This window comes from Perissodus microlepis, chromosome 10 (genome assembly GCF_051167445.1).
Source record: "Perissodus microlepis isolate ML-2025 ecotype Zambia chromosome 10, ASM5116744v1, whole genome shotgun sequence".
In the NCBI taxonomy this organism is placed as follows: domain Eukaryota; kingdom Metazoa; phylum Chordata; class Actinopteri; order Cichliformes; family Cichlidae; genus Perissodus; species Perissodus microlepis.
In genome coordinates this window covers 24,101,423-24,128,551 of record NC_140470.1, presented here as the reverse complement: position 1 = coordinate 24,128,551, position 27,129 = coordinate 24,101,423, and the positions used below count along the sequence as shown (strand labels likewise).

Here is a 27,129-nt window from a genome sequence, read left to right as displayed (position 1 = left end):
GGTTTACAAAGAAGTATTTATTCTCATTCTTCTCTCAGACATGTAGTTTTTTTTTACATTTCAAATAACTATGAGAACAATAACCGACATTCATAGCAAAGTAAACCAACAGGCTGAATCCTGAATTGCTGCTCACATCAGATTGCTTCTGGATTACTGTTGCCATGAAACATGTATCACAAATAGTAGCTCAAGATGCTGCATGTTTTGTGCTTTGGCTCATTTCAAACACTTTGGGTTTGAGATTTCAGTGAAGAGGAACCTCCACAGCGCACACACAATTTAAGCCACTGTTTAGTTTTCTGTTCTGTGTTATGTGTCATTATTGAGCGAGCTAACCGCAGCTCAGCCAAACTGTCATGAATGATAAACTTGCAGCAGCTGCCCCTGTTGCTGCCATTGTCCCGGGTTCAAATATTCAAATGCAGGCAGTTTGTAAGTCACATTTTCAGGATTTGTTTCTTTCCTTATGGAAGCAGCCTTGAAGTGCGTTCTAAAACACCATTTAAGAAATCCGAACCATCAGTTACTTTTTTGGTTCACACTTATTTTAAAACATAAAATCTAGTTTATATCTGCCAAATGTTCAGATTTGACATCTTTTTGCATAATATATAGTTAAAAGGGAAGACCACTGTTGTTGTAGACTCACAATCTGTCCTGGATGTACCCTGCCTCTCTCCCCATAACAGCCAGGCCTCGAACTGGATAAGTGCGATGGATGGATCAGTAACCTCCTATCCCATTAACCTGAGCAACCAAACTTGACACATAGGCATATTTAATGCTCCTGAAGGTTCCTTTCTATATAAAATATTATGACAAGATAAAATTGCCTAGCAACCACCTAACAAAAGGCTGAAAGGACCTGTTTTCAGCGTTATGCACCTACAAGACCTTATTAAAGCATATCATTTTTATTTCACGAACATAACATCTAATTCATGCTTCATAGGTTGCATGAAAGGTTGATTTAATTCCTAAATAAACAACAACTTTTGCATGAACAGTACAGTTACAGGGGAAAAAATGAACACTGGCTCTAGATTTTTATAGAAAAAATATTTGACTGTATAGACATTGCAGTTGAAATGTTTCTGGACTTACAAAAAGCATTTTAAACCAGTGACCAAATATTATTATTAAAAAAGTTAGAAAAGTATGGAATAAGAGGGATGCCACAGAACTGGTTAACCAGTTATTTAGAAGATCGGTACCAGTAAATAACACAAGCTCATAATTATAAAGAGTTCCATGTGGTGTTCCACAAGGCTTGGTACTTGGTCCTTTATTTTTTTTTATATATATATAAATGATTTATGTAAGGTATTTATGAATTTATAATGCATATTGTTTGCTGATGATTCTACTTTGTTTGGTTGTGAAGAAAATCTGGATCAACTGCTTGATACTGTCAACAAATAATTTGATACAGTCGAGCAATGGTTTGCTATAAATAGGCTGTCACTAAATCGAAGTAACACAAAACTCAGAATATTTGGAAATCAACTAATACTAATAATAACAATAACAATCAACAAATTTACATTGTGAAACTGAAAGTATATCCAAAACTAAATTCATCATATTACATTAGATCAGCGCTGATCTTTCACTATTTCTAGCTCTATATTTATTTACTATGATATTTGTCTTGTTTTCCATGTCTTCATTTTGTATTATTATTATTATTTGTATTCATTTTGTTTGTTTTTTTATTTTACTTTTGCTTTGCATTCTATTGAGCACTTTATAACTTGCTTGCTCGCCATTACATGAAAGACATTCGCAAGCTTCCAGTATGGAATAGTAAAACAAAGCTCTCTTGCCTGTCTCCATAAAGACATTTTAAAGGCTAGATTGCTGACTGTGACCCACAACACTATTACTAATGGCTTAAGTGGAGAAAAAGAAGCAAATATTCAAAACAAAAGAATGATGATTTTAACATTCAGTAATGTTGAAGTGTTATTTGTATTTTAATGTATAATGATCTCATGACAGAAGATCCACAAATTTTATATCTGCCTTAAAATCAAGTGATGTCATGATACTGACAAACGGACAAAGCCTCCAATGCTGCCAGTGACATTTACCACGAGAGAACATAAAGCACAAGCTCCCTGCCTTGTCAGCATCGGGAACAGGACTTTCCATTTTCAGATCTTATCATCATCATCATAGGTGCAGCCTGATGTTGAGTGGCATGTATCTGATTCATGTGTGTTTCATGTGCACACGATCAACGTAAGGAGGTATTTTTAAATTCAGCAAAACGGCTCCAATGTCAAAAAGACTCTGATGTTTCAGAGGTAACAAACAAAGCACATCATGCGATGAGCTGTGTACAGCCTGCATGACATATGAGGGCAAAACAGCTTCGCCCTTAGTACAACTTCCCTCGAACAGAAACCTGCATGCCGTTGCAAAAAGGAAGTTTCCATAAACTGTTCATTCACAGATTTCATCGTCACTTGATATCAGAGGGTGAACACGCGTTTTTCAGGTATCAGGTTTGTGAATGTGAGTGTACTGCTATAATAAAACAATTGGCCAAAAAATAAACCACAACTTGAAATGTTCTCAACATGTCAAATGCATCTATAAAAACCTTTGCTTGCTGGACGAGGAAGCCTATGATTGCTTTATTGCAGACAATGAATGATGATGGTTTTTATCTACAGAGGGAAAATTTCATGCCATGTATCCATTAGTGTTTGAATAAGATCGTCAGATTCATGAGTCTACAGTTTGTGACAGTTATGGAAGAAAACGAGAACTGCACAAAGGATGAAAATAAAAAAACCTAAACGCTGATAACTGTAGGGACCTGTCTCTATAGTTTGGGGTTGTTTTTGTTTGTTTGTTTTTTAATCAAATATGTTTCTTTAACATTGATGATTTCAATGCTATTTGGTGCTATCATTACTTTGGGAAGTTGAGAACAAAACTGTTTTTGTTGTTATTTATGTTTTGGGATATTTATGTGTTTGTGTGCTTACCCTGCAGGACACTAAGAGGTAGATTAATGCTCCACAGTCCAAATGTTTAATCAGAAAACAGGCTGAGGTCATTAACAGATGATCACTCAGTGGACCAAACATATCCAGCAAGGCATTGTCAACACGCAAATCCAAGAATAGTCCAAAAAGTCACACGCAGGGTGAGAAATAACAACAAAATGGGGGACAAAACCAAGGGATGTCAGAACACTTGACTGCAAGGGGTACAAGTCAAAGAAGTATATGTACACACACACACACACACACACAGGAGTAATTAGCTCAATGAACAGGTGAGGCAGACTGTACACAGGTAACATTAATGAGGCTAGGACAAGCGATCACAAAGGAGGGAAATTGACAACTGTCTAAAATGACTATGATTGACAAAATATAACAGAAAGTGGATAAACAAACACTCAACATCATGACACTAGGAGTTTGATACTTGACTCCAATTAAGAGATGCTTAGAGTAATATATTAGGGTTTGTTGTGTGCCATAGTAGCGGAGTCTGAGTCCTGTGACAAGCTTTAAAATGGGTATATCCAATAAGTATCTGGGTTTATTTTTCTTCAACCCAATCAGGATGAATTAATTAAGGGAAAAGGGCAAAAAAGGAAATATTGGTGTTGATATAAAAGTTTGTAGCAAACTAGGTGAGAAGTAGTTTGCACAACACTATCCTGTTACAAAGGATCACAAAAAGCAAAGGAATACATTTCACCAAGAAGAGAGCTAGGTTATTGTGGTGGGGCGTGGCTTGCGGATGCCGTGCAGGGAAGACGGACGCACGTGCACGGCATCCGCAATCATGCCCTGCCTACTTAAATATGGTACTGGGTCCTGCAGTTTTGTTGTTGTTGATGTGAGTCGGGCTGTGAGCTGCGGAGCTGCAGCTGACTGAGTTGAGTGTAGCCAGCTGCCGTGTGAATATTGTAAGAATAAAGTGTGTGAGATGCTGCAAAGCATGAAGGTGCACCCGGGTCTGCTGTGGGTTTATTACAATGATATACATTCAGGTGCTGAAAGACATTCAGTGTATATCACCTTCAGACAGTTGTTAGACTTTTTCAACTGTATCAAGTGATTTAAATCTTCAGTTGGAACTTACACTCACCAGCCTATTCATTATGTAAGGCATACTAGTATTAGGTTGGACCCCATTTGGTTTTTCTTTAATTTTAATGCCGACAAGGTGCTGGAAACACTCCTCAGAGATTTTGGCTTATATTGACATGATATCATGCAGATGCTGCAGATTCAGAGACAACAATACTCAGGTATCATGTGGGGTTTAAACACTGCTCAGTTGGTACTAAGGTGTCAGAGTTTGCCAAGAAAATATCCTCCACACCATTACACCACCAGCAGCCTGAACTGTTGATGCATGGCAAGATGGAGTTATGCTTTCGTGTTGTTTACGTCATATGCTGATCCTGATTCTCTTATCTTGTATTATCTCATTTTGGTGAGCCAGTACAAACTGTAGCCTTAGTTTTGCATTCTAAGCTAACATGAGGGCCAATTGGGGTGGTCTTCTGCTGCTGTTGCTCATCTGCTTCAAGGTTTAACATGCTTCATATTCAGAGATGCTCTTCAGGATAACTTGGCTGTAGCAAGCAGTTATTTTGTTACTGTTTATTTCCTTTTAACTTGAAGCTAACTGGTCGTTCTCCCCTGACCTCTGACATCCATAACACATTTGGCTCGGGAAGTGCCACTCTTTTGTACAGTTTTTTGCAGCTTGAAAAAAGAAAGCAACTGGACTTCTTTAGGTTTGTGAAGCTGTTTCCCTCTCATGCAAGAGGCTTCTTTAGTTCTAAAAACAAATAGTTTCTAACCAAGTCTGCAGGTTGCAGATCATTCTCTCTAAACCTTAGAGATGGTTGTACAGGAAAAACTCAATATATCAACAGCTAAACAACTAGAATCAACCTTTTATTCCCCAATCTGATGCTCAGTTTGAACTTCTGCAGGTCATGTTGGCCATGTCTACATTCTTAAATGAATGGATTTGCTGCCATGTGATTGGCTGATTAGATATTTGCATTAGCAAGCAGCTGAACCTGAACTAGTTGTACTTAATGAAGTGTATCTACTTCACTAAACCGATTGTGGCTGAAAGTTACAACCAGAGTAGGAAAGCTTGAAAGCAGCAGAAAAATGTTGCTTTTTTAATGTGACCCAAGGTATATTTTTTTGGAGAGAACTTTCTTATGTTGAATATTTCGAGACTAAAGTCATGGTTAAAGAAAACACTTTTTTTAAAAAGCTGCTATGTGGACATGCTGGCTGAAAAAGTATGGAAAAGTTGATGGTATATGTAGAGGCTCACTGAGGTGGCAACAAAACTTCTTGACTCAGACACCAGCACACGAGTATTTCCTTGTGTTTCCCACGTTAATGCCATAGCCAGCGTCTGAAGAGCTGTACATTCAGGATACACTCAAAGCCCAATACGTTATCTTAATTAATGAGTTTATTTCAATCAAGCCAAAGTCAACATGCTGCTTGTAACATTAAGTGACATAACAAGCCAAAATTCATGCTGTGCTGCAAATTACACTTTGATTTATGGAGCTGAAGATTTATTACAAAATATTGGCTCACACAATCAAAAAGAGCATTTGGCCAATACGAGAATATGGTTGCAAGCCCAAGTACAACAGCATGAATTACTATAATTATATGTGTCCTGAGAAAATTATGTTATTACCTCCAGGACTCTGTCTCTGTACCGCAATAATTCTAACAAAACTGACACATGACTGTCATTTTGGGATTAGTGACTGTGCTGAGTCAAGCTGCTAGGACTTCACAGCCTAGTCAAAGAAAGCTGTGGGTGGCTGAGCAAAGAATGAAGCACATTATATGAAAGATATAAACATTATTTATTTTAAAAGACCACCAGTTATCTGACTTCTTGACCTATATACCTCCATCAAAGCAATGTGTGCAAAGTTACACTGAGAGAGACGGATCAAAATGGAGGGAAATGAGCAAAACTGCTGCTTTCTCTTTGTTGGGTTTTGATGATAATTTCATGGAGAAGTAGCAAGTCACTACTTAAAATGCACTTTTTATTTGTTTTTTATGAGCCAAAGTTACACATAATGACAAATGAGCCAGCCCGCTCAGGTTTAGATCGCTCCAAACTCTTAGTTTCTAACATTTTTTTGTACTCTGGGGTCTGGTTGATGTCACTGAGAGGTGATTTCCTTACAGAGTCACAGGAAGATCCGTTCTCCAAGCATAGCATCAGTTATGAGGAAAGTTAAACTAGTTTGGCTTTCTAGAGAGAAAAGTTTGTTTCACGTCAGTTCAGAGCACTCTTTTATCAAGAGTCCATTATGTACCTGGATTTCCAGCTATGCTAGCACTAATTATAAAAGGTATGTACTATAGAGGGAATGATGAGGAGTTACTGAAATATTTATATGCTAAAAATGATAGATCTCTCCTATTTTCCATACAATATGGCATTGTGACAAGGCTTCAAAAAACGTGTTTGTATTGGTTCATACAAAGTTACATTTTTGTAGTTAGCTTTAACAGTACAGTGACACTGGTAACAGATGTGAGTTTATTTAGGACCTTCTGTTGCTGATACTTTTCGTCTCTCTGGAATCGGCATGATATCCATTTCTGCAGTCCCTCCTATCCCAGATAAAATGGATTTTCCTTTTTACAGACGGTTTGTCTTTTAAATTGAAGAAGACAGCGTGAAACTGCCATTTATCAGTAAATAGACAACAATATGTTTCTGTTCACACAGATAAGAACAGCCAGTGGTTGTTCAGTAGTTACTGCTGCACCACATGGGAAATGTACAACCGGAGGTGCATTTGATCAAAAAACAACTGCCATACAAATGTGTGTGCAAATGTTAGGCTGCTGGTTGTTTTTGGCATCGAGCGCACACTGTGATTACTATCACACTGTGTCTGCAATGAGTCCCACTACAGACAAGCCCACATGCTAAACGCTGGCCTGTGCACTCCCCCTGGAGGCTCCAAAAGCAGACTTAAGTCAAGACTGACTTTCAATGACCTTTTTATCTTTATTTGCCGGGATCTGATTGCCACCACCCCTCCACGGCCAGGGAGTGAAAATGCAGTTCACACACGAGAGGAAAAATATGGGCCGCTATCACGCACTGCAGCTACTTGGAAAAATCCCAGAAAGCCTCTCTCCTGCTTGTGGTTTCTTTTCTCACTTGCTGCCCCACCCCTCCCTCCCAACTCCATGTCTCTCTTCTCCTCTCAGGGGCAGGAGACATTTATGCAAGGGAGAATTATTATTTTTCCATCTCAAGGTCTTCACAAAACATAGGCCTGCCCCACCTGCCCGTCCTACTCATCCATTCTCGACTCTGTCCCTTTCTACCCGCTCTCTCTGTTTGTCATTTACTCCCCTCCACCTCTGCAATCTCCCATTAACTGCCCTCCCCGCTTTCTCTGCTTCTCTTTTCTTCCTCGTTCCCTCTCCTGTTTGTCTGTCTGTCTTCCTCTGGCGGGACTGCTGGCAGCACAGAATTAGTAGGTGAAATGGATTAAGGAGCCAGAATCCAGGGACTTCACTAATGGGAGGTCTGCCTCGGTTGTCTGCTGCTGCTGCTGCTGCTGCTGCTGCTGGCCATCAGCTGAGGTCAATTATCTGAAGGAGCCACATCTGGCCTGGCCTGGTCCAGCTTGGCCTTGTAGCAAGGTCCGTCCGGTCACTTAGAAAGTGGCCCTCCTCCTTCTCCTCAGAGAAAATAGAGTGTTGAAGTGATAAAATATACTGATTAATCCAAAGGGGGATAAAGAGAAATGAATGAATGAGTGGATTTTTAACCAGTTAAGAGATTTATCATGGAAAAGCAAGAAGCATTTGCTAGTTCAAGTTCTGAGACACGAGACTCCAAGACATGGTCCATAAAGGGTTATTAAGTTTTTAATTTCTTTAGTAACTGTTTTTGTGATTGGGTTACAGTTGGAAACTCTTAATTAAACCACAGTTACTGATTTCACAGTATGTGGTCAGCTTGTTTGCTGTCTTCTCAGCACTTTTCTGGAGTATTGATTGCAGGTTGGTCTCTGCAGTCAGTGCAGAAAGAGCCAGCGAGTTAGTGGAGCAGAGGCAGGAGTTGCAAGGAGGCATAAATCCAACAGGGGAGGAAGATCCCTCCTCTGTTGGTTTATTTAAAAATAGAAAAATATAATTCTGAGGGAGAAAAAGAGCTTTGCTTTTTATTCCTCTGTCTTCTATTATTGTTTTCAACCTCAGTTTTCTAACCACAGAACAATGCACACCTCCACAGAAATTTGTTAAAAAGGAGCTAGTGCATTCACTTTGAGACAATACAGATGACACACACATTAGAGTGCAAACAGAGGAAATGTGGTCTCTATTAGCAACATTGAAAACACTTGAATTCACTGCTATTGTTTCCAGCCTCAAAGTTGTCCTCCTGCACAAAAAGCAGTTTGAAGGGTGGCTGCTTGGGTCAGTGTTGTACAATGTAACACACAACAGATGCAACCGTCGTCTTATTTTGGTGAGAACTTCCCCGTACAGAGGAATAAACTGGGGCTACTTTAGTGCTCACAAATAATCTTTGTAATATGATATATATATATATATGACTTTCAGCATGTGATTTAACCTCACCAGCGTGTGTGGGCTTAGATGGCCTTGGCAATACAATGTGAAAATTTGACAAATTATACAATATGTATATTCAAGTTACCCTGTAAGTGGAGGCCTAGCAGCAATGAGAAAACTGAATTTAGCAGCAGCATACCGCGATCCAGCAATGCCATCTGAAAAAAGCATTACACAGTACAGAGTTATGTTATATGCCATGGGGGGTCATTTTGCTGGCGGGGTTTAGGGGGTGAATTTTCTGATCCTGATGGGAATGGACTCTTCCAACATGAGAAGGTTCCATTCAAACAGGACAAAGGGATTATGGATAGCTTGATGAGTATTAAAATTATATGAATTATATGGTATGGGCTTCCCAGTCACTAAATTGCAATCCAGTTGACTTCTGGGAGATTTCTGGCTGACAAGTTAGCGCTCTCCTCCGTCATTTAAATACCAAATGAAAGAGTCCCTCCAGCTTAGGTTTCGAGACATGTAGAGTCAGTGTCAAAGTACACTGAAGCTGTTCTGACAGACAATTCATATTTTGCTTTGGGGTTTTTTATGTCACTCGTTTGTGACCAGAAAAACCTCATCAAAGTCATTACCTGATGCTTTGCGCTAAAAGCCTTTCTAATTACTAATATAGTCATCCAGGCTTGACAGCATGTAATTAATTACCACTAATTGTGAGAAGAAGCACACCCAGTCCATCACCCCACATTTTAACCTTACTCTTTAATTGCTGATAGTTACTTAAAATCCAGTCCAAGCATCAGTACGACTGCAATTAGCTTCTGTTTGGCTTATTACAATCACATACCACATGGTCAGTGATGAATGAAAATCCAGCTGCATTCAAGTTGATGCAATAAATAAACTATTTGACATTTAGAAATATGATTAAATGAGAAAATTGATATTACAGAACCTGCCCTGTTTCTGATAATTCCATTCCATTCATTCAGTGTTTCCTTTGTTTCCCATAGCATGAATCCCTCAATCCAGAACTGTGATCAAGATTTAGGTTTTTTTAGGTATTGCACATATGACTGACTGTGATCAGATTTAAGTAATAGAAAATGAAAATGTGAGCAGGGCAGGAGACCTCCAATGTTTGAACTGTCCTGAGGATGTGTCAAACTCCAACATCTCACCCATTTTGTAGAAATTAAAGAAATGGGATGGAACATGTTAAACGAGTCACTGTTGGATGGATTTTGTAACATTTAGACAGTTCATGCTGCCCATTTTTACTTTCTATGCTTAACTAGCAGACACTGACTTGTACTTGAAGTGTTGTCAGGTTCCTCATTTAAAATGGTAGCAAATCTGTTTGAGCTGACTCTGAATTTAGTTTGGCGATAAAATGAGAATTTACAGCATTTTTTAAACTCACTATGATCAGGAAAGACCAAGGAAGCATATTTATGCTTTATTTATGCATATTTATGTTTATAAACTTGGATTTTCCCCAAAAAACTACAACTAAACACATGAGAGGTAGAAGGCACTGAATTTAGTTCATCCTTTACAAAATCGCAAATCAAATTAATTCCCTTCCTACTGACTTTGACCCCTTCCACGATCAAGTGACAAAAGGAGAGCATGTGATCTGATGGACTCACATGTAAAAGCTCACTGGTGAGAACTTGACAGAGTACTGCTGACCAATCACGATCCATTTTAATTCCATATGAGAAAATCACCCAGTGATACCTTTCCAGTCTCTGACTTTTGGGGAAATCTAAACCAAAGAGCTTTCATACACAGTGTTAATTCAAGAGACACTGCATCATTTTAAAACAATTAGAGATGAAACAAGTTAAACTGTCACAGAAAGATTTCGAACATTTGTAAACAGTGTAAAATGGTTATTTTTTTTTTTTTTGACAGATTTTATTTGGGACAAAAATCAGAAGCAGGATATGCACATGTGAAAGACTAAATACATTTAACTCTGTAGTGCAGTCGTCTTTTTAAAGAGTTGAAACTAAAATCAGTGTATCTACAAAGGCTGTGACAGATTGCAGACTAAAGACAAAAAAAAAAAAAAAAACTACATGGAAAGTGAAATTTTGTCAATAAATTTGGCCATTTTGATGTCCCGTTTTGACAGCCCTCCACAGTCATGTGTAGACAGTGTAATTTGGACCTGTGAAGACATATACACGTTAGTGTCAATCACAAGGCAATGACAACATGATCCAAATATTTTCCTAAAAACAACTTTTAAGAGTTTAATAGTTGCAAAGAAAAAAAATCCAATAAAATTACATTCTTTGTTATTTCAGAAAACCTTCTATTCTTTTAAATTGTGGTATAGCTCAAAGTTTTGCATTATTAGGACTGTGGTCACTTTGACAGGTAGGTGCCGGCGCCTATCTGCATCATCAGGCTTCGCCTTTATTCATTCGAGTGACTAAACAGGAGGTCTCGCAACTGTTTGTTTTGGTGGCGCCTTTTGGATCAATTTCAAGTCATCAGTTATGGGACAAATAATATGGCTTGCTCTGTGGTTAACTGAACCAATATACAGTTTTGTCAAATTAAATACCATGTTTTACCTGTAAAAATATACTAATCTAATTAGAATCACCCTGTTTTCCAAACATGGGTGCGTCTGGCTCCAGTTGTATAAGCTATTAGGCTCAAGTCAAAATGCTGGTCACAGTCTAAAAGGGGGAATGTTAGAGTAATTATGTCCACCTTTGATTTCCAGTCTGTATTCAAGAGTGCAAGGTACAAATCAGATAGCATATGTGTGGCCATCTAGACACAGCTTTCAGTGCATTATGTGTCCCATCCAGTGTTGTGCAACCTTGGAAAAAAAGATTAAGACTATCACCTAGTTCTGTGACAGCTCTTGCACATTCTGGTGGAAGTATAATGTGACCTTCTTGTGTATTGGTAGGTGTAACTACAGCGTGCAGTGCTCCCAGCTGTGCTGTGGTTTGCCACATGCAGCCAGTGAGTACAGGTTTTGGTTTTTGGTCTGTGTGACATTTCTGTGATGACAAACTCAAGCAAACTGCCCACAGGCGCTGAGCCTTCCTACTGTTGTCAAACAATACTCTCCTAAAAACCACTCTCTAATCATACTTTACAAAATGTGAAACTTTGTACATATTGTGATACACATCATAGTTTTATTTGACATAAACTGTGATAACTACTCCTTTCCTGCAGCAGTTTGACCCCCCCGGCTTCCAAAAACATTTTTTGTAAATACCCTTAAAACTGACAACCACCAAAACAGAACAGAAGGTTTAGAGTGAATTTTAGAGAATATTAGCAGCAGCTCAGCATACAGCTTCTGTTTTGTCGAGGCTGTACCTCAGTCGGTGTGGGATTTATGTGTAAGTGTCTGGTGGAAAGTGCTGTGGGGGCCCAGAGACCTGTAGCACCATTGTACAGAGACTTTAATAAAGAGTGGATTAGGAGCAGCATTCCTCCCAGAGCGGCCCGGTCCGCCACACAGTAACTCAGTGGCTACAGCCTAATGCTGAGAGATTTTCAGGGACTGGGTTTGTCATATCAACCACTACTTTATTTGTGAGGCAGGGAACGTGAGAGAGCCTGTGTGAGTGCTGGGGCTGTGAAGGAAGGCAGACATATTTGCAGAGCTTTTCACAAAAAAAAAAAAAAAAAAAAAAAAAAAAAAAAAACTATGGGAGTAAAGTATGAACCTGATTTTGGCTTTTTCTCTTCCTTTTTCTTTTTGCATAAGGAGTGTGTGAAAGCCTGGCTATTGGCCAGTGATAACCGTTTGACATAAATAAATAAATAAGTAAATAAGTAAATAAATCAGCCTTTATACAAGATCAGTTGCAGTGTGTCTAATTTGTTATTAACAAACCACAAAACTGTAAATATGGCAACAAATCAAACAAACCACTATTGATTTTGCAAGATGCGCTTACTCTAATTGACAGTAAATAAACGCAGCACTGTAAATGAATCTCCAGTCCCTGTTACCTTATTATAAACATTGAACCATTCTGGGTGATGGTTCATCTTCTCTGCCTGCAGAGCCACCCGTGACATGAAGCCAAATGCCTGTTAGGGGGAAAATAAAATGATGGCTGAATTTATTGCGAGCATGCTTCAAAATGCATGTTTTTAAGCACAAAATGATTAATACACTGCATTAAATTTGATCCACTTTTTTATAAATAAATAAATAAATGGAAAAAATACAAAAAGATGTACAAATGTTCAGATGTACAAATTCTGCTAAAAGCAAAGTCATCAGAATAACAAACAGAAAAGGACTCCTGCATTTTTAATGGTCAAAATCTAAATTAAAATAAGTTTCATAAATAATAAATAAAGTAAGTAAAGTTTATTTATATAGCACATTCACTGACATAAAGGTCACAAAATGTGGTACAACAATTAAAACACAATGTCAATAGAGAACCATGTTAGGACAGAATAAAAAAGTTTAATACTATATAAATAAAATAATGTCAATCCAAAGCTTAATAAAGTGCAATACTGCCATCTGAGGCGGGGAGAAGTACAAGACGGATTTCTGAATATAGAAGGTCCTCCTGAATGCATGTGTTCAATTTCCACAACCACAAAAGGACTTTAGAGCATGCATGCACACACCGAGAAACATACACACTCTTCATAAGTTTGGCATGTGACTCGCTCCAATCACAGGGCATCCAGGGAGTGATTACGGTTATTCTAATTATCTACAAAGAGGAGAGTGAAATCCCTCGTCATGCTCTCTGTGAGGAGAGGGAAAAAAAGAAGAAAAAAGAATCAGGTAGACCTATTTCAGAGCAATTTCCCACTGCAATCTCAATTAAGCCCCTAAATGCTTCCTCTCTGCCTAATTAAATCAACTGAAATGCCATTGTTTACATGCTATGGCTGTGGCCCCATCCACCACCTGACATGACGAAACAGAATTAGCCTCAAAGAGGAAATTGCGTTTAGCCTTTTTAGTGTGTTGTAACCAATTTCTGAGACAGCCTGCTCAATTCACGTGTAGTGCTATGCATGTAACACGATCAGCAGCTTGATCAAATTGGTTATCAAGGAAACCGTCTCCCGATCAATTTAAGTAATTGACATATTCCTGCAACTTGACCTCACTGGCACCAATTTAGAGAGCCGGGCGGTCTGCTTTTTCTCAGTTTTCATTGGCTTTAATGGAGATTGCTAAGCAGCCTGTCATGTCAGGTGTTGTCCAAACATGTCTTCTCCCTCTAAGGGCTGACTTCAGGTTAATATACCACTGAGGAACATTAAGTGACAGGTAAAAGGATTCTGTGTTAACACTTTTGGTTCCTGCACAATGTCCCAGTTCAAAACACTGTGCTTTTTCAGAAACTCCCTTTCTAATCTGTCCCTTGTTATAGAACAAAAAAGTCATCTCGTGGTATTTTAAGATACTTCTGACTGATTAAACATGGTCTATGAATGTTTATAACTCATTCTTCAGGCTAACATTTTTTTCCTTCTTTTTTGACACCATCATTGGTATTAGGGTTTCCACTACACAAGATGTTGGCTGAGACCATGCAAAGTGCCAAATACTGCAGTTCCTCTGGTGCCCACTAGAGGCTTGCTCCAAAAGTGAATTGATCCCCATACAATCCAATGTTAAAGTGCCCAATTTTACAGCAGAATTTAAGAGTAGACATTCACAGCCTAGTATAGAAAGTGTTGAGGGCGCTATAGACAGTTTCTCTAACTCATCTATCTGGAAACTAGATTTGGGGGTGTGGCCACTTTAACACAGACAACTGCTGTCACACACCTTTGGTCATTTAAGTCTGCTCCACTGCATTTGTGTTGTAGGGACCTCATAAAGCAGTTTTAATGCATTTATTTGACAAAAAATGGTTTCTACTTGAGTTTTGCTAAATGAAGTTCTGGTATTTTGCTATTTAGCTACTTCACTGGCAGATTTCAATTTGTGCCTTACAAAAATACAACTTAAGAATGGTAACCAAATTTGCTAGTGTTAGCTGACACTCTCATTCAAGAGTGGTAATGTGTGGCATTAGAAAACTGATGGAAACACAGTGTATAGTAACAATATGTACATTACAGTGGCTACGTAAATCTTTTATGGTAGGAACTAGCTTATACTGTACACAAGTGGGTTTTTTGGCTTGAGTACCTTTTTGTTTCAAAGAGAGAAAGATGACAGAAATTCAGTCTACACAGCTTTTAAAACTGTGCTTATGAATGTTTGTGTCCATTAGCGTAGCACTTTGCTATGCAGACATTCAATAGCAAGGCTACAAGAACACACTGATGTACACTCTAAAAACTCAACAATGCTGTCTTAGTTAGGCTAAAAAGCTAGCTTCAACAGAAACACCAAAATAATTCAATACACACACACACACACACACACACACACACACACCTCGTGCCTATGGTACGACACATTTTCTTCGTGCCCCTGGTACACCGCGCAGAAACACTTTGCCACACACACACTCCTCGTGCCTATGGTACGACAACTTTTCTTCGTGCCCCTGGTACTCTGCGCAGAAATACTTTGCCACACACACACACACACACAAATGAGAAGCAGAATCAATGGCTGGCATGGGTAATGAACTTTTTTAACACTCAATTTCACTCCAATAAAAAGAAGTTTTGTTGTCTAAAATGACTTCTGTCTTCTCTGCAGTAGGTGCTAAGCTAAAAGCCCAACAACAGCACAAACATGAACAACAACAAGCCAAATGACAGTACACAGCTACAAATATATACACGTGGATCTGTAAAGCTTTTTGGAGCACCTATAGGCTACCAACCCAGTACCATGCTGGTACCGTAAAGAGACAAGCATGCATGTATAGCATCCTACACTTTTAAATAAAAGTAAAAAATACAAGCTGGAGAAGCTTCAGCTCATCTTTCTTCCTCTTCTCCCTGTGCTCTGCCACAACTTGTACATAAAACTACAATGTCCTCTAGTGCCTTCAGACAGCTTTTTACTAAAACTACACAACACCGCAGTGTCCAACAGGACACTACTCAGAACAGAGTTCACCGAGAAGAGAAAAAATAAAACAACGAGTTCTTTGTGTGACTTCCGTCTTCTCTACAGCAGGGGCTAAGCTAAAGGATCAACAGCAGGACAAACACAAACACGAGTAGCTTACATTTCCAGCTGTTCCACATATCTTTGACACCGTCCCCATTTGGCGGCAGACAGCTACGACATGTAGGTGTGCGTTTACTGATCATGCTCGCCGCCTGCGCTTCATCAATCCTATGCTAAAGTTATTGCTAACCACAAATATTAGCAGTCTTATTTTCACTGAAGACTTACATAAAATACATAGAAACGATCAATTTATTTGCAAATGTGTAAAAATGTGACAAGCTAACAAAAAATTAAAAGCATGACAAATGGTTTCACTGGTGCTGAACATGCAATTAAGCAACTTCTTAAAAAGAAAGGTTTGTCATGTTAGCATTGTTTCCAACAGCCTAAAATGATTATAAACAATAGGAATGAATCCCTATTGCAAGTATTTATTTTTTCTTGTTTAATAAATTCAAGGATTTTAATCATCAAATGTAAATGCAGATTTCAGAACTTTAATCCTGCAACAGCTAAACAGTATCATGATGTTTGCCAATGATCAAGAACAATGTTGTATTCATATTTGTATTTTGAATTATCTAACCATCCATCCATTTTGTTTACCCCTAATTCATTCAACTGAAACTGCACTAAACCGGACTAGTTTATATTGATAACCCAAGCTTGAAAAGTGCTGTATATCATGGAAGCTGCACTGTTTTTATCATAAGTATTGTCACACTTTCCAAGACATTTCCTGTCCCCATTCAGCTGTCAGTGATGTGCAAATGAACCAAAGAGCATTTGGAGGGAATGGGAAACATAAGATGACCGTTAAGTATCATGAAGCCTGATAAAAGAAACAAAAATGGAGAGAAACAAGAAAAAAATAAAAATAAAAGCAGTAATCTCTCGCTACAAATGAATTGGAGTTGAATGTCAAAATAACCTGAAATAGTAAATCCAGAAAATAAATCCTGCCCTACATCAGCCTTTTCTCAACAGACAGTGCTCCCTTGGGGGCAGTAAACAGAGCATGAGGAAACAATACAGGCAAAGTGACAGTGCTGTGCCTGTCCGTCATCTGTAGGTCATCTCAACACCCTCCACTTGGGCCAAACAGAAATTAAAACCAATCCTCAACTCCCAGATGAGGTCTCGTGTCAGCAGAGGTCAAGGGCTTGGCCTCTCAAAGTGCTTTGTTTATCCCATTTGTATTGTACGGGCCACACTTCTCGAGCCAACAGGTCAGCCAGCTAGTCGGCTATCCATCCTCTCAGCCAGCCAGCCAGCAGTTCTCTCCAACTGGCCCAACAAGCTGTAGCTGTCAGAGTCACATAATTTGACGTGACATTATGCAGGCCCCCATCTCAAATAATCAGAAACACCCGACAGCAGACCGCCACTATGCCCCTCTCCCCTCCACACACACACACACACACACACACACACTCTTTTGAGGAGCCATTTTGGTGCTATTACAGCATGATTGTCATACAACACTGGATGAGACAATTTGACGTTGGAGCGGAGTGGTGTTCTCCCTCTCATTGCGGCTCTGGGCTGGAATATAGGACTCAGTTTCAAACACATGTGTCTGTTATTTACAGATCGGCTTTCCACCACCCCGCGGTCCAAGGGCTTAGAAACGCCTGCACTGCTTTGCCAGGACTAAGTGCATGCAGATTGTGCCCACCCTTACTCTGACAGACACACACTTTCACACTGGTGCATGCACAAATGTACACACACAAGCCTCCTCGGCATATGCGCGAGTATTCGCCGACACGCACGCACAGGAAGACGAGCCGCTCTCCTCCATTACACACCGCCGTGACTACCCGATGATTACTCCGCTAGCCCCATCATCACCCGCGTCAGTGTTAGCCCCCTGGAAAACCTTCGCTCCTCTGCAAGCGAAGAAAGCTGTGATTTTGATGGCGGTGGTTGTGGTGGTGATGATAATGATGATGACCACACCTCATTTCTCTTCTTTCCCCAAACAGCTCTTCACGAGCTTCCAGCTGGCCAGACGTGGGCTGCCCGCTGAGTTGACATGTAACTTAAAGCAAAATATCAAATAATTATGAAGCAAAGCTGGCAGCTGTAAAGTTCTTTCATGTAGTCAGAGAGAGAGAGAGCTCTGCTGGGCAAGTGTAACATCAGCGGTATTAATCTTCTCAAATTGAGATTCTTAAAAGTTGAGAAACGCAGAGCAGGGTTTCAGTTTGACTCTCCGCCAGTGTTGACACTCATTTAGTGACTAATATCATGTGTTACAACTCAGCTCCTTTTTGTAACGAGTGTCACGTAACGCTCAGGTATGGCGTTGAGGCCAACTTATGCAAACCCCTCATTAACTGCGGGGGTTAGTAGCGAGGGCTCAAAAAGGCATTGGGCTTGTCAACAGACGGCAGACGTCAGGGCCATCTTACTTTACCCAAGGTCTGATAGCCAGATTATCTAACCACCTCCGCTTGGGTGCCACACCTTGTGGCTTCCCTCCAGCTATTCTCACAGGATGGGATGAACGCAGGATGCCTCTGGTTCCCAGGGAAAGTTTCACTTTGGAGATTGAAGGTGGGAACTGAACACCGCTGAGCCGATTAATTGGCTTCTCGCTCGTCTGAGGACAAGTGTAGGAGTTGTATATGCAAATCTGTGTGCATACCTCTAAACATTTGAACAAATTATAACATTTTCTTGTTAGCTTTCCTTTTTTCTCCCCATCCGGTGGAATGTAAAACACTGCCTAAACTCTTTGAAGGGTGGCAAATCCCTGAATCATCGCGTCCAAACAATAGTCAAGAAATGTGGGATACTCCCGAGTCCACTTAAAGGTGGCTAAAATAATAGATCACCAAAGTCATGTATCAAGGAAAAGTCCCAACCATTCACTAGTTCCAGCTTCTTGGATGTAACGACTGAAGTGGAAACTGATTATCTTTTGGTATCTGGAAGGTCTAGAAGGTCGACTGGCAGGTCAGTGATTTGATTCGCTGTCCAATCGATCCGCCAGTTTAAATGTCCTTGGGCAAGACAGCAAAGCGTCATAACTGCCCACAATATATTATCTGTAACAGGAAGACGCTGAGGTTATAAAAACATTCAGGGCTGTATGAATAGGTGTGTCTTGCAGTGTAAAGTGGTCAGTAAGACTCAAAGTGCTACATAAATACAGCACATATGACAAAAGGAATTGACGTTCATTTCAAAAAGAAATAAATTCACTGATTGATATTGACTGACTGGGAAATTGACAAATCAACCCAACAGACTGTCCAATCTGATTGCTCAACTATTTGCCTGGGAGAAGAGGCCCTGCATGTTTGGTATGGAGCATGAGCAAATGAATTCATCAGTCTAACCTGTATGCGAAAACATGTGCGTGTGTGTGTGAAGCTGGAGAAGGATGGCTTTGGGAGTTTGGTTTACCCAGGGGCTCAGTTTTAGTTGTAGGACAACTTATTCAACACAAGTAGACCAAGTCCCATAACGAGAGGCAGAGGCTTGAAGGAGATTTGGAGGAGAGGGAGCCTCTGACTGAATATAAAAAAGGGATGGGGGAGGGGGGGATCAGCCTCCAAGAGCAGAGCAGGAGCAGAGGCAGCTGTCTGAACACAGCATTGCTCTCTTCAGTAAAAATCAGAGTCGCTACCTCAGACTCGAAATTGGAAGTTAAGTCCAGAAGCTTTTTCCCAGAGCTTGTGATGTAGTTATTGTTTGCGGCAAACCGCAACCTTGGGAGGTTGTTTGTGTATGCCGGATACTTAAAAATTATTTCACACAAATAAAACTAAAATGTTCTGAATTTATTTTATTTTATTTATTTTTTTTGAAGTGACTATTTTTCAAAATAACAATAAATTAATTTTAAAATATTTTCCACAGCAGCTTGAAGTCGTTTCCGAGGAAAAGAGTTACAAGGGTAGGAGGGGAGTCTTTTCAGCCTTTCAAAATTATTTTTAAAAATAATGTATGGAATGAAATCCAGGTAACTACTGATGCATTTGAGTAAAATTATACTTATTTCACATTTACAGTTCCACTAATGTTATGTGTTCAAGATAGGATTACTTTTTCATTTCTTGGCTGAAGTGAAATGTGAAAAAATAAGCGTACTATCAGCAACCGATGGACGCAGGAGTGGATGCAGTGTTTATACTTTAAGCTAGCCAGTGAAATATGTTTGTATTATATCCCAATATGGGGGGGGGGGGGTGTCTATAAGAACGAGATAGCAGTGAGTGAATAATGTAAATATGTAATCCCTTTACAATAGTTAAACATACAGCAATTAAATACATTTTACTATTAACTTTTACTATTAACTAAAACTGTCAGAATCCATATATATTTTAATACAGCACATGTTAGGAAATGTTTTTAAATGCTTTATCTTAATGTGTATATTTGCTATATGTTATCATTTCATATAATAATATCATCGTAGGTCTTTGAATTGAAATGTTTTAATCATACTATTGTTGTGACTTAGTTTTTCTTGTAATTAAATAAATAATTAATTAATGGTTTTACTTTTTTCTTTTATTTGGTTTTTATTTATTATGTATTTCTATTATTTAGTTCAAATGTACGGCACTTTGTGTCGGCTGTGGTTGTTTTAAAGTGCTTTATAAATAAAGATGATGATGATGATTTGGATTTGGTGCCATATAAATAAAACAAATTGACCCGAATCATGAACCAATCCCTTGATGTTTTGTGAATTGTACAGTGATTGCACAATTACAAACAAACATGTTGCACTATTAAAATGAACATTCAAGGCAATGTTTTGTGTGGAAAACAGAAATGAACCAGATTTATAATATGATTGCGTAAACATTGAGCAATTTTTTACTATTTTACTGTTTCTATTTAACTGTTGTAATTTTATTATGCTCGTCTGAAACAGGTCTCTCTAGTAAATGAGACATTCAATATCTGATGGGATTACCTGTTTAAATAAATGAAAAATAAATACTTTTATTTTTAAAATAATTTATGAACGAAAACTTCAAAACGATTGAAAATTGTCCAAAAATAACATTAATTGCCAATAATACCATCACTGATGAATTTAATAACCTCTTCACTGGTGCACATACCCATTTGCTTTTTAATCCCTCTAATAAAAACAGTGGAGCATGCTGTGGATGCAGATATTTAACCATTAAAAATTTCCCTCCTTAGGTTAAGACTGCCCTTGTTTACTCTACAAGAAAGACTGAAGATAATAACCGGCCATTTTTCCCCTCCATCCTAAATGTAGCTTTTGAGTGATTTTTTTTTCCCAGGGCTGCTTGACTGAATATTTGTGGGAGAAGGAGGAATGCCATCGATGTCAACCTCAGCTAACACAACACAACAGTTGAGCATGCACAGCTCACCCTCTCTTATACAAGCTGCACCCGAAAGCTACCCGTTTCACTTGTGTCGCATGAAAGTTTCCACTTCATCCACCGAAATGTATAGCAGATGGTAATCTGTAAACATACATAACATAAAGCTTGATGTGTAAACAATATCAGCGACCACAACTTAGAACACGTTCAATTCCAGCCCAGATTTACAGTATTAAACACACACACACACACGTACGTCTATATGTGATTGCAATAATTCCCACTGACCAAAGCGACTCCAGAAAGAGGATTTCACCTCTCAAAGCACATTAAACAGACTGGACTTGACAGGAAAAATAACTCACAGTTACTCCTCAGACTAATGCCACAAACATCACACTGTATACCCACACGCCGCAGCTAAACTCCTGAGCCATTTATAAAGGCATCATAACACTTTCCACTTGCTGTAATCAAAGAAAAACAAACTCAAAGAAGCAATCCCAGCTGCCATGTTTCCTTTAAATTCATTTGCAGCTCTTGAGCATCTCATGAATTCACTCAACTTGCTGTACTCACTTCAATGCATGAGTACAGCTCTACCGCCCCCTAGAGATCAGGAGAGGAAGTGTTTCGATACACAGGAAGGGGATTTGTTATTCTCATTATAAACTCTTGGGGATCTGATTTCCTCAAGCCCATCACTTGGAGATAAGTGGCGAATGGAAATCAGCCAGCATGTCGCTCCTCATCTCCATTCCCCTTCGGTAAAAGCCCTTTAAGAGCAGCCATGAAAAACGAGCTGGAGAGTTTGTGAAAATGCATCAGAGAGTTTGAGTGGTGTCTGGAGAGAATAAAAGAGGGTGAAAAAGGAAGGATAGAGAGACAGACAGACAGAGCGAGCTGCCAGCATGTAAAATTGGAACAACATGAGCTCATTCCGCCAATAACATGGGGCACAGAATGGGAATGAGAGACAGACAAAGACTGAAAGGCAGAGATAGGGGAAAGGAGGGTGGCAACGAGTAAGAATTTTAAAAAAAAGAAGAAGAGAAAAAGAAGAGAGAAAGCGATGCACAGCAGAAGGAATGATGGGGTTGTTAGTGGTTTGTGAACCAGATGAAACATTTTAACCAATTTGATTGTTTGTGAAAGAAATCATTCTGATCAAAACCCTAATTGCTGCCAACTGGCCTCCTGGCGAGTCTCAGAGTAATGCAGCCTGACGTGTCGGGGTAAGAGGAGAGGCTTTAGAGCCAGGAGGAGTAGATGGGGGAGGTCAGCGCTCACCCTCCGACTTCAAACATGGGGAAGTGTAAAAACAGACTATTTTAGGGACTAAAACAACTAACGATGGGATTAGAGGAAGTCCGCTAAGTGGCCTTGAGATGCTGCAGTTTACTTCGCCCCGCACAGAGTGAGCGAACGGAGCAGCTGCTTACAAGACGTGCCAAAAAACTTTTGAAAAGAATATTTAATGTTTGTTTTACCCCAGGAAGCAAGAGAACTAGTTTCAGCTGCCAGGCAGCTCTCAGGAACTATGTTACAGTAGACACAGTCACCAACCAGTAACTTGCCCAATATTATAAATAACTTTCTGATAAATTGCCATAATTCATTTTAAATGAAACACTTACTTTCAGTGCAATCCTGAAAATTCAGAGCTAAACTGTACCACCAATGTGCACCTGTCCATTTCATCTAAGTACCTCATACAGTACCTGCATATTTTTCCATCCATCCATTTTCTCCCACTTATCCAATTCAGCGTCTCAGGCTGTCATGCCCACTTATACACCTAGAGTCATTTTAGTTAGAAACACCAGTTAACCTAACCCCATGCATGTCTTTGGACTGTGGGAGGAAGCAGGAATTTCCCAGAGACAACCCATGCAGACAGACACGAGGAGAGAATGCGAAATGCAAACAGTAAGAGACCAAGCTGGATTTGAACCCAGACCTTCTTACTGTGAGGCAACAGTGCTAACCGCCATCCTGTTATTGCACATGGTTCACATGATCGGGTTCACTTGTCTGTATGGAATACTAGGTGTATTTGTTTCTTTATGCATTATATTGTTATGCATTGTATTTGGTGTAACTTCAGATGCCCTCATGGTTGGGTATCTTAATGATACTTTTATCTAGATAAATAAAGGATTACTCCGCCGCCCGGCATATTCGCCCTACTCAAATACATACTTTACTGTTGACTCTGATTAGCATCCCAAAGTATCCTTGCACTGTGTCCTCGTGTGGCTTTAGAAGCACTTAAAATTTAAACACTTTGTGATAAATATTCAAAGGATGCATGCTGGTTTTTATGGATAGTGGCACAAATTATATAAAGAACAAACCTCTGCAACATGTGCAATCAAATTATTCTGGTGTCACTGAACGTCCTGAGCACCGCCTCAAAGTGTCTCTAGACTAAAGTAACAATCTGGCATTCAGGGCTTGTTTGGATTCATGGTCCGTTTTAGTTATTCTTTGAATAATATTCCCCAATGGGAATCATAACAGTTTTCAAGGCAAGGTTTTCTTCAGCTTCCCTTTTTCAGTAAATATTAAACACAGATGCACTGAGAAGTTTGGCAAGTTTGGTGGAATTATAAGAACACAGGCACTGCTTCTATTTAAAATTGTAGTTTTTGTTGAGAAAGCGAAAAAGCAGAGTATATGGCGCAAAACCACAATATAATTGCAGGGAAAAGTGTTTTAATTTAAATACATTTTTTTAAAAATAAGTATGCTAAGTATGAGGAATCTGATCTGAATGTCTTTTAGTGAGTAGACTGGACTGAGCAGTGTGCTTTGTATTATTGCAGCTACAAACCAGTTTGTTCATAAATAGATTTGTAAATAGATAATTTTGACTATTACACTGTATATATTGAGCACTGCAGCAGTAGCAGGAGTAAGAAAACTTTTTTGTTGAACCATTTTTGTCTTGTTTATTGGTTATGAGTTTAGGTTGGAGATTTGTCTTTTGTTTGTTTCTGGCCTTTTCTTCGGTGTGGTTGGTGTGGGTAGCTACACCTCATGTTACATCCAGGTTACCCCAGGCCGGGGACGTAATATTATTTAAATCACTAACTTTTTCCTGCAACTTCATGTCTTTTCTTGAACCACAAAATGTCTATAATTCAGTCTCACGTAAACCAAGTCAGAGATATTGCATAACCCCCAAACAATAGTTCATTGATGACACGATGACACTGACACGAAGAACGCTAATCACAGTATTGTTTTTAAACAATACCAAGCCCTAGATGTTATTATCCTGCACATTTGGTGTCTTAGGTCATTCATAAGTACTTCAGAAAAAATGCTGAAACTTGACACAGTTATAACCTGTGGAGACATGTCTGACTACTGATTTCAATATCACAATTTTATGCTCAGTATGCTACCAGAATCACAGCTGAAATTATGAGTTTCCGATCAACACTTTGGGCATGCATCTGGCAGCGTGCAGCAACTCTCCTAAAGATGAACAGATTTTCACGGCTACAGAAACTGGAAAAATGACTGCTTCATCACAGACTCTACTGGCCACCTGGAATAAAAAAGACCACTAAGACAGAAACAGATGTGCATGTTTCTTTTTTTTCCCCCCCTTTATGTCAAATTCAAAGAAACACCATTTACACACCATCCAGCTGTGCAGGCATGGCTGGTGTGGTCTGATATTGTGATCCCAGCACTTATATAAAACTGTTATTTTGAGGCACTTTTCTTTTATTACACCTTTAGCATCTTACATCCTGCACTTGATTTAATGACAACAGACACTTCAGTTTCAATCGCCATATGCAATGGTGCCTAGATGTCGAATTAGCTGCTGATTTTTGTCTGTCTTTCAATCTTTTGCACGCATAAATGCATACTGATCGTGGCAGAGAGGGGCGCCTGCCTGTCCTTTGGAAGCAATTACAGTTTCAGGGTTTTGCTCAAGGGAATGTGGACAGAAGAAGACAGTGATAGAATTGCCATCCCTGCAATTTGTGGACTAGTCCACCACAACTCAACTATACGTGGTAAATCAAGAATAGGACCTATGCATATTTTGAAAAAAGTGCACACATGCATGACAGGGAAAGGGGAGAAGACGTTAGATACACCTAACTGCACCTGATCATGAATGGCTAGCCTTACATAAACATAATCTAAATTAGGTCTAAACTCAAATCAAAGGAAGTGATGAAAAAAATAACAGCAATATAAAAAAAATAAAATTCTAACTCATAGATCCAAAATTAGATCTAAGACTTCAACAAAGCTAATTACTATATTAACATAAATGCACACACCTGATTAAAGGTTTTAAAGTGAAGCTCTTTGAAGATGGCATCACGGTCCTCCACCTCCATCCAGCCTGTGGCCCTGAGCTCGACCAATAGCTGCTCCCGGTCTTCAGGGGAGAGCCAGTGTGAGTCTGATGACTGGACAAAATCATATTACGGTTAAACGCTTTAGCCCTGGAATTATAAAGGACAAATCACGTTTTTTGTATTTTTTTTTTCCTTGCACTATAATGAAAAGTGCTGATTCAACCTTTACACACTTGCTTAGTCTAGTATTAGGAGTTCTCTGACTGTTATTCACGCTGCGTCCAAAAGGTGGCGGTCTAGACCCAAAAATGAACGTTAACGCCGTCCTTTCCAGGACCACAGGTCAGGCTTACCTGGGTGTAACCTGCATAAGGGACCTAACTTGATTGGTTTAAATAACGGATTTGTGCGGAACTCCACTCAAGCCCCGCCCAAAAGTCTCAACCAAGCCCTAACAAAGCGTACGAAATGCAGGCATTTCACAGGCTAAAATAATAAATAAATGTGATGATTAACTTTTAATATACAGTTAATCTCAACTTCGCAATAATATGAATACCAACCTCGCCCCGCTCACATTTCTATTGCACATGAGCCAAATGCCAACGTAAAAAGCAAAGGGACCAAATTAACTGAGAAATCTAAAAAACTACTAACGCCGAATTAAGGAACAGCATCAGAGCAATTCATAAAACTGTTACACACTTTAATCGTTTGCGCCTTAACGTAAATGGACGCCTTAAAGTTTTTATTTACATTTTTCCTGGGAGAGTTCAGCGTACGGTTTCTCACGTGATAGAACGACGCTAGCTGGATACTTTGGAGGCTACACGTCGGAACGGTGCTTGGCTTGTCACGTGGGAGTGCACCCACACACTTAGCTGTGTTCAAAAAGAGACTTTCCTCACGTGGAATTTGTGTTTCTTCTGTTTTTTAATGCTAAAGCTAAAGCCCGTCACTGCATTACTCACCATTTTAGATGAGTTGTTGCTGCAGAACGGAGGCGCCCTCAAGCTGCTCGGCAGGTGTAGAAGGCTGCCTGTCCTCAGGCTAAACATTAACCTAAACATTATCAGTAAACTGTCAGCTGTCCTCTCTCCCTACCAATGCCTCTGCTCTTCCTCTACTGCCCTCTCATACTTTGCCATAGCTGTTTAACGTAGTGCCTGATTAAAATCACGCATTTTTCCAATGGAGTCTGGTTATCTATTGAGAAGCAGTGGTATGATAATGCAAATATAGCCGAGAGCCATGTATTAGGATTTGTGAATGCTTTTTAAGGACAAGTAAATGATGTGATTTTTGCTTTCCACTGCTAATAATCTAACATGACAAAAGTCACTTTTCGCTCGTCTTCATGTGTTTTTCAAACTGGATCTGGATGCAATTTCTGTTGTTAAAATGTGCTTATATAAATAGCTTATATAAATAAAAATAACCCAAAAGAGTTGCTATAGCCAGATATTTTATGTTTGAGGTGTTTTTTTCACTTCAAATAAAATTACTTACTGAAGACGTTTCATTAGGTTAAATATATAAATATAGAATGTTTTAATACACCCTATAGGTATCAGTCTGCTAAAGTAACAATTATGATGACGAATTTCTCTCCAATTAATTAACACTACTACTGAACATCTGACATATGCCATGATTGAAACGTCATTTTCACCACTGTATAAGCTAACGGAGTATTCTTTGATCCTTTGGAAGGACTCTGCCAGTGACCTCTGACCTGTGCC

General features: G+C 39.3%; 1 protein-coding gene across 1 annotated transcript; it reads right to left on the bottom strand.

Moving 5' to 3' along the window:
- Positions 1-7,927: 7,927 nt before the first annotated feature.
- LOC146379479 (pterin-4-alpha-carbinolamine dehydratase 2) lies at positions 7,928-26,599 on the bottom strand. The gene is made up of 4 exons (XM_084940755.1): positions 26,359-26,599; positions 25,367-25,498; positions 12,612-12,692; positions 7,928-10,788 (listed from the first exon to the last, which is right to left on the bottom strand). The coding sequence occupies exons 1-4, from the start codon at positions 26,455-26,457 to the stop codon at positions 10,693-10,695; spliced, it is 408 nt and encodes a 135-aa protein (XP_084796881.1). The 5' UTR covers positions 26,458-26,599; the 3' UTR covers positions 7,928-10,692.
- Between the last annotated feature and the right edge of the window lie 530 nt (positions 26,600-27,129).

Excerpts from the sequence above, each read along its gene's own strand:
- LOC146379479 (XM_084940755.1), bottom strand. The coding sequence starts at position 26,457 with ATGTTTAGGTTAATGTTTAGCCTGAGGACAGGCAGCCTTCTACACCTG. Across the intron at positions 25,499-26,358 it reads GCAACAACTCATCTAAAATG|TCATCAGACTCACACTGGCT; the intron begins GTGAGTAATGCA and ends GATTTTGTCCAG. Across the intron at positions 12,693-25,366 it reads ACTTTAAAACCTTTAATCAG|GCATTTGGCTTCATGTCACG; the intron begins GTGTGTGCATTT and ends TCCCCCTAACAG.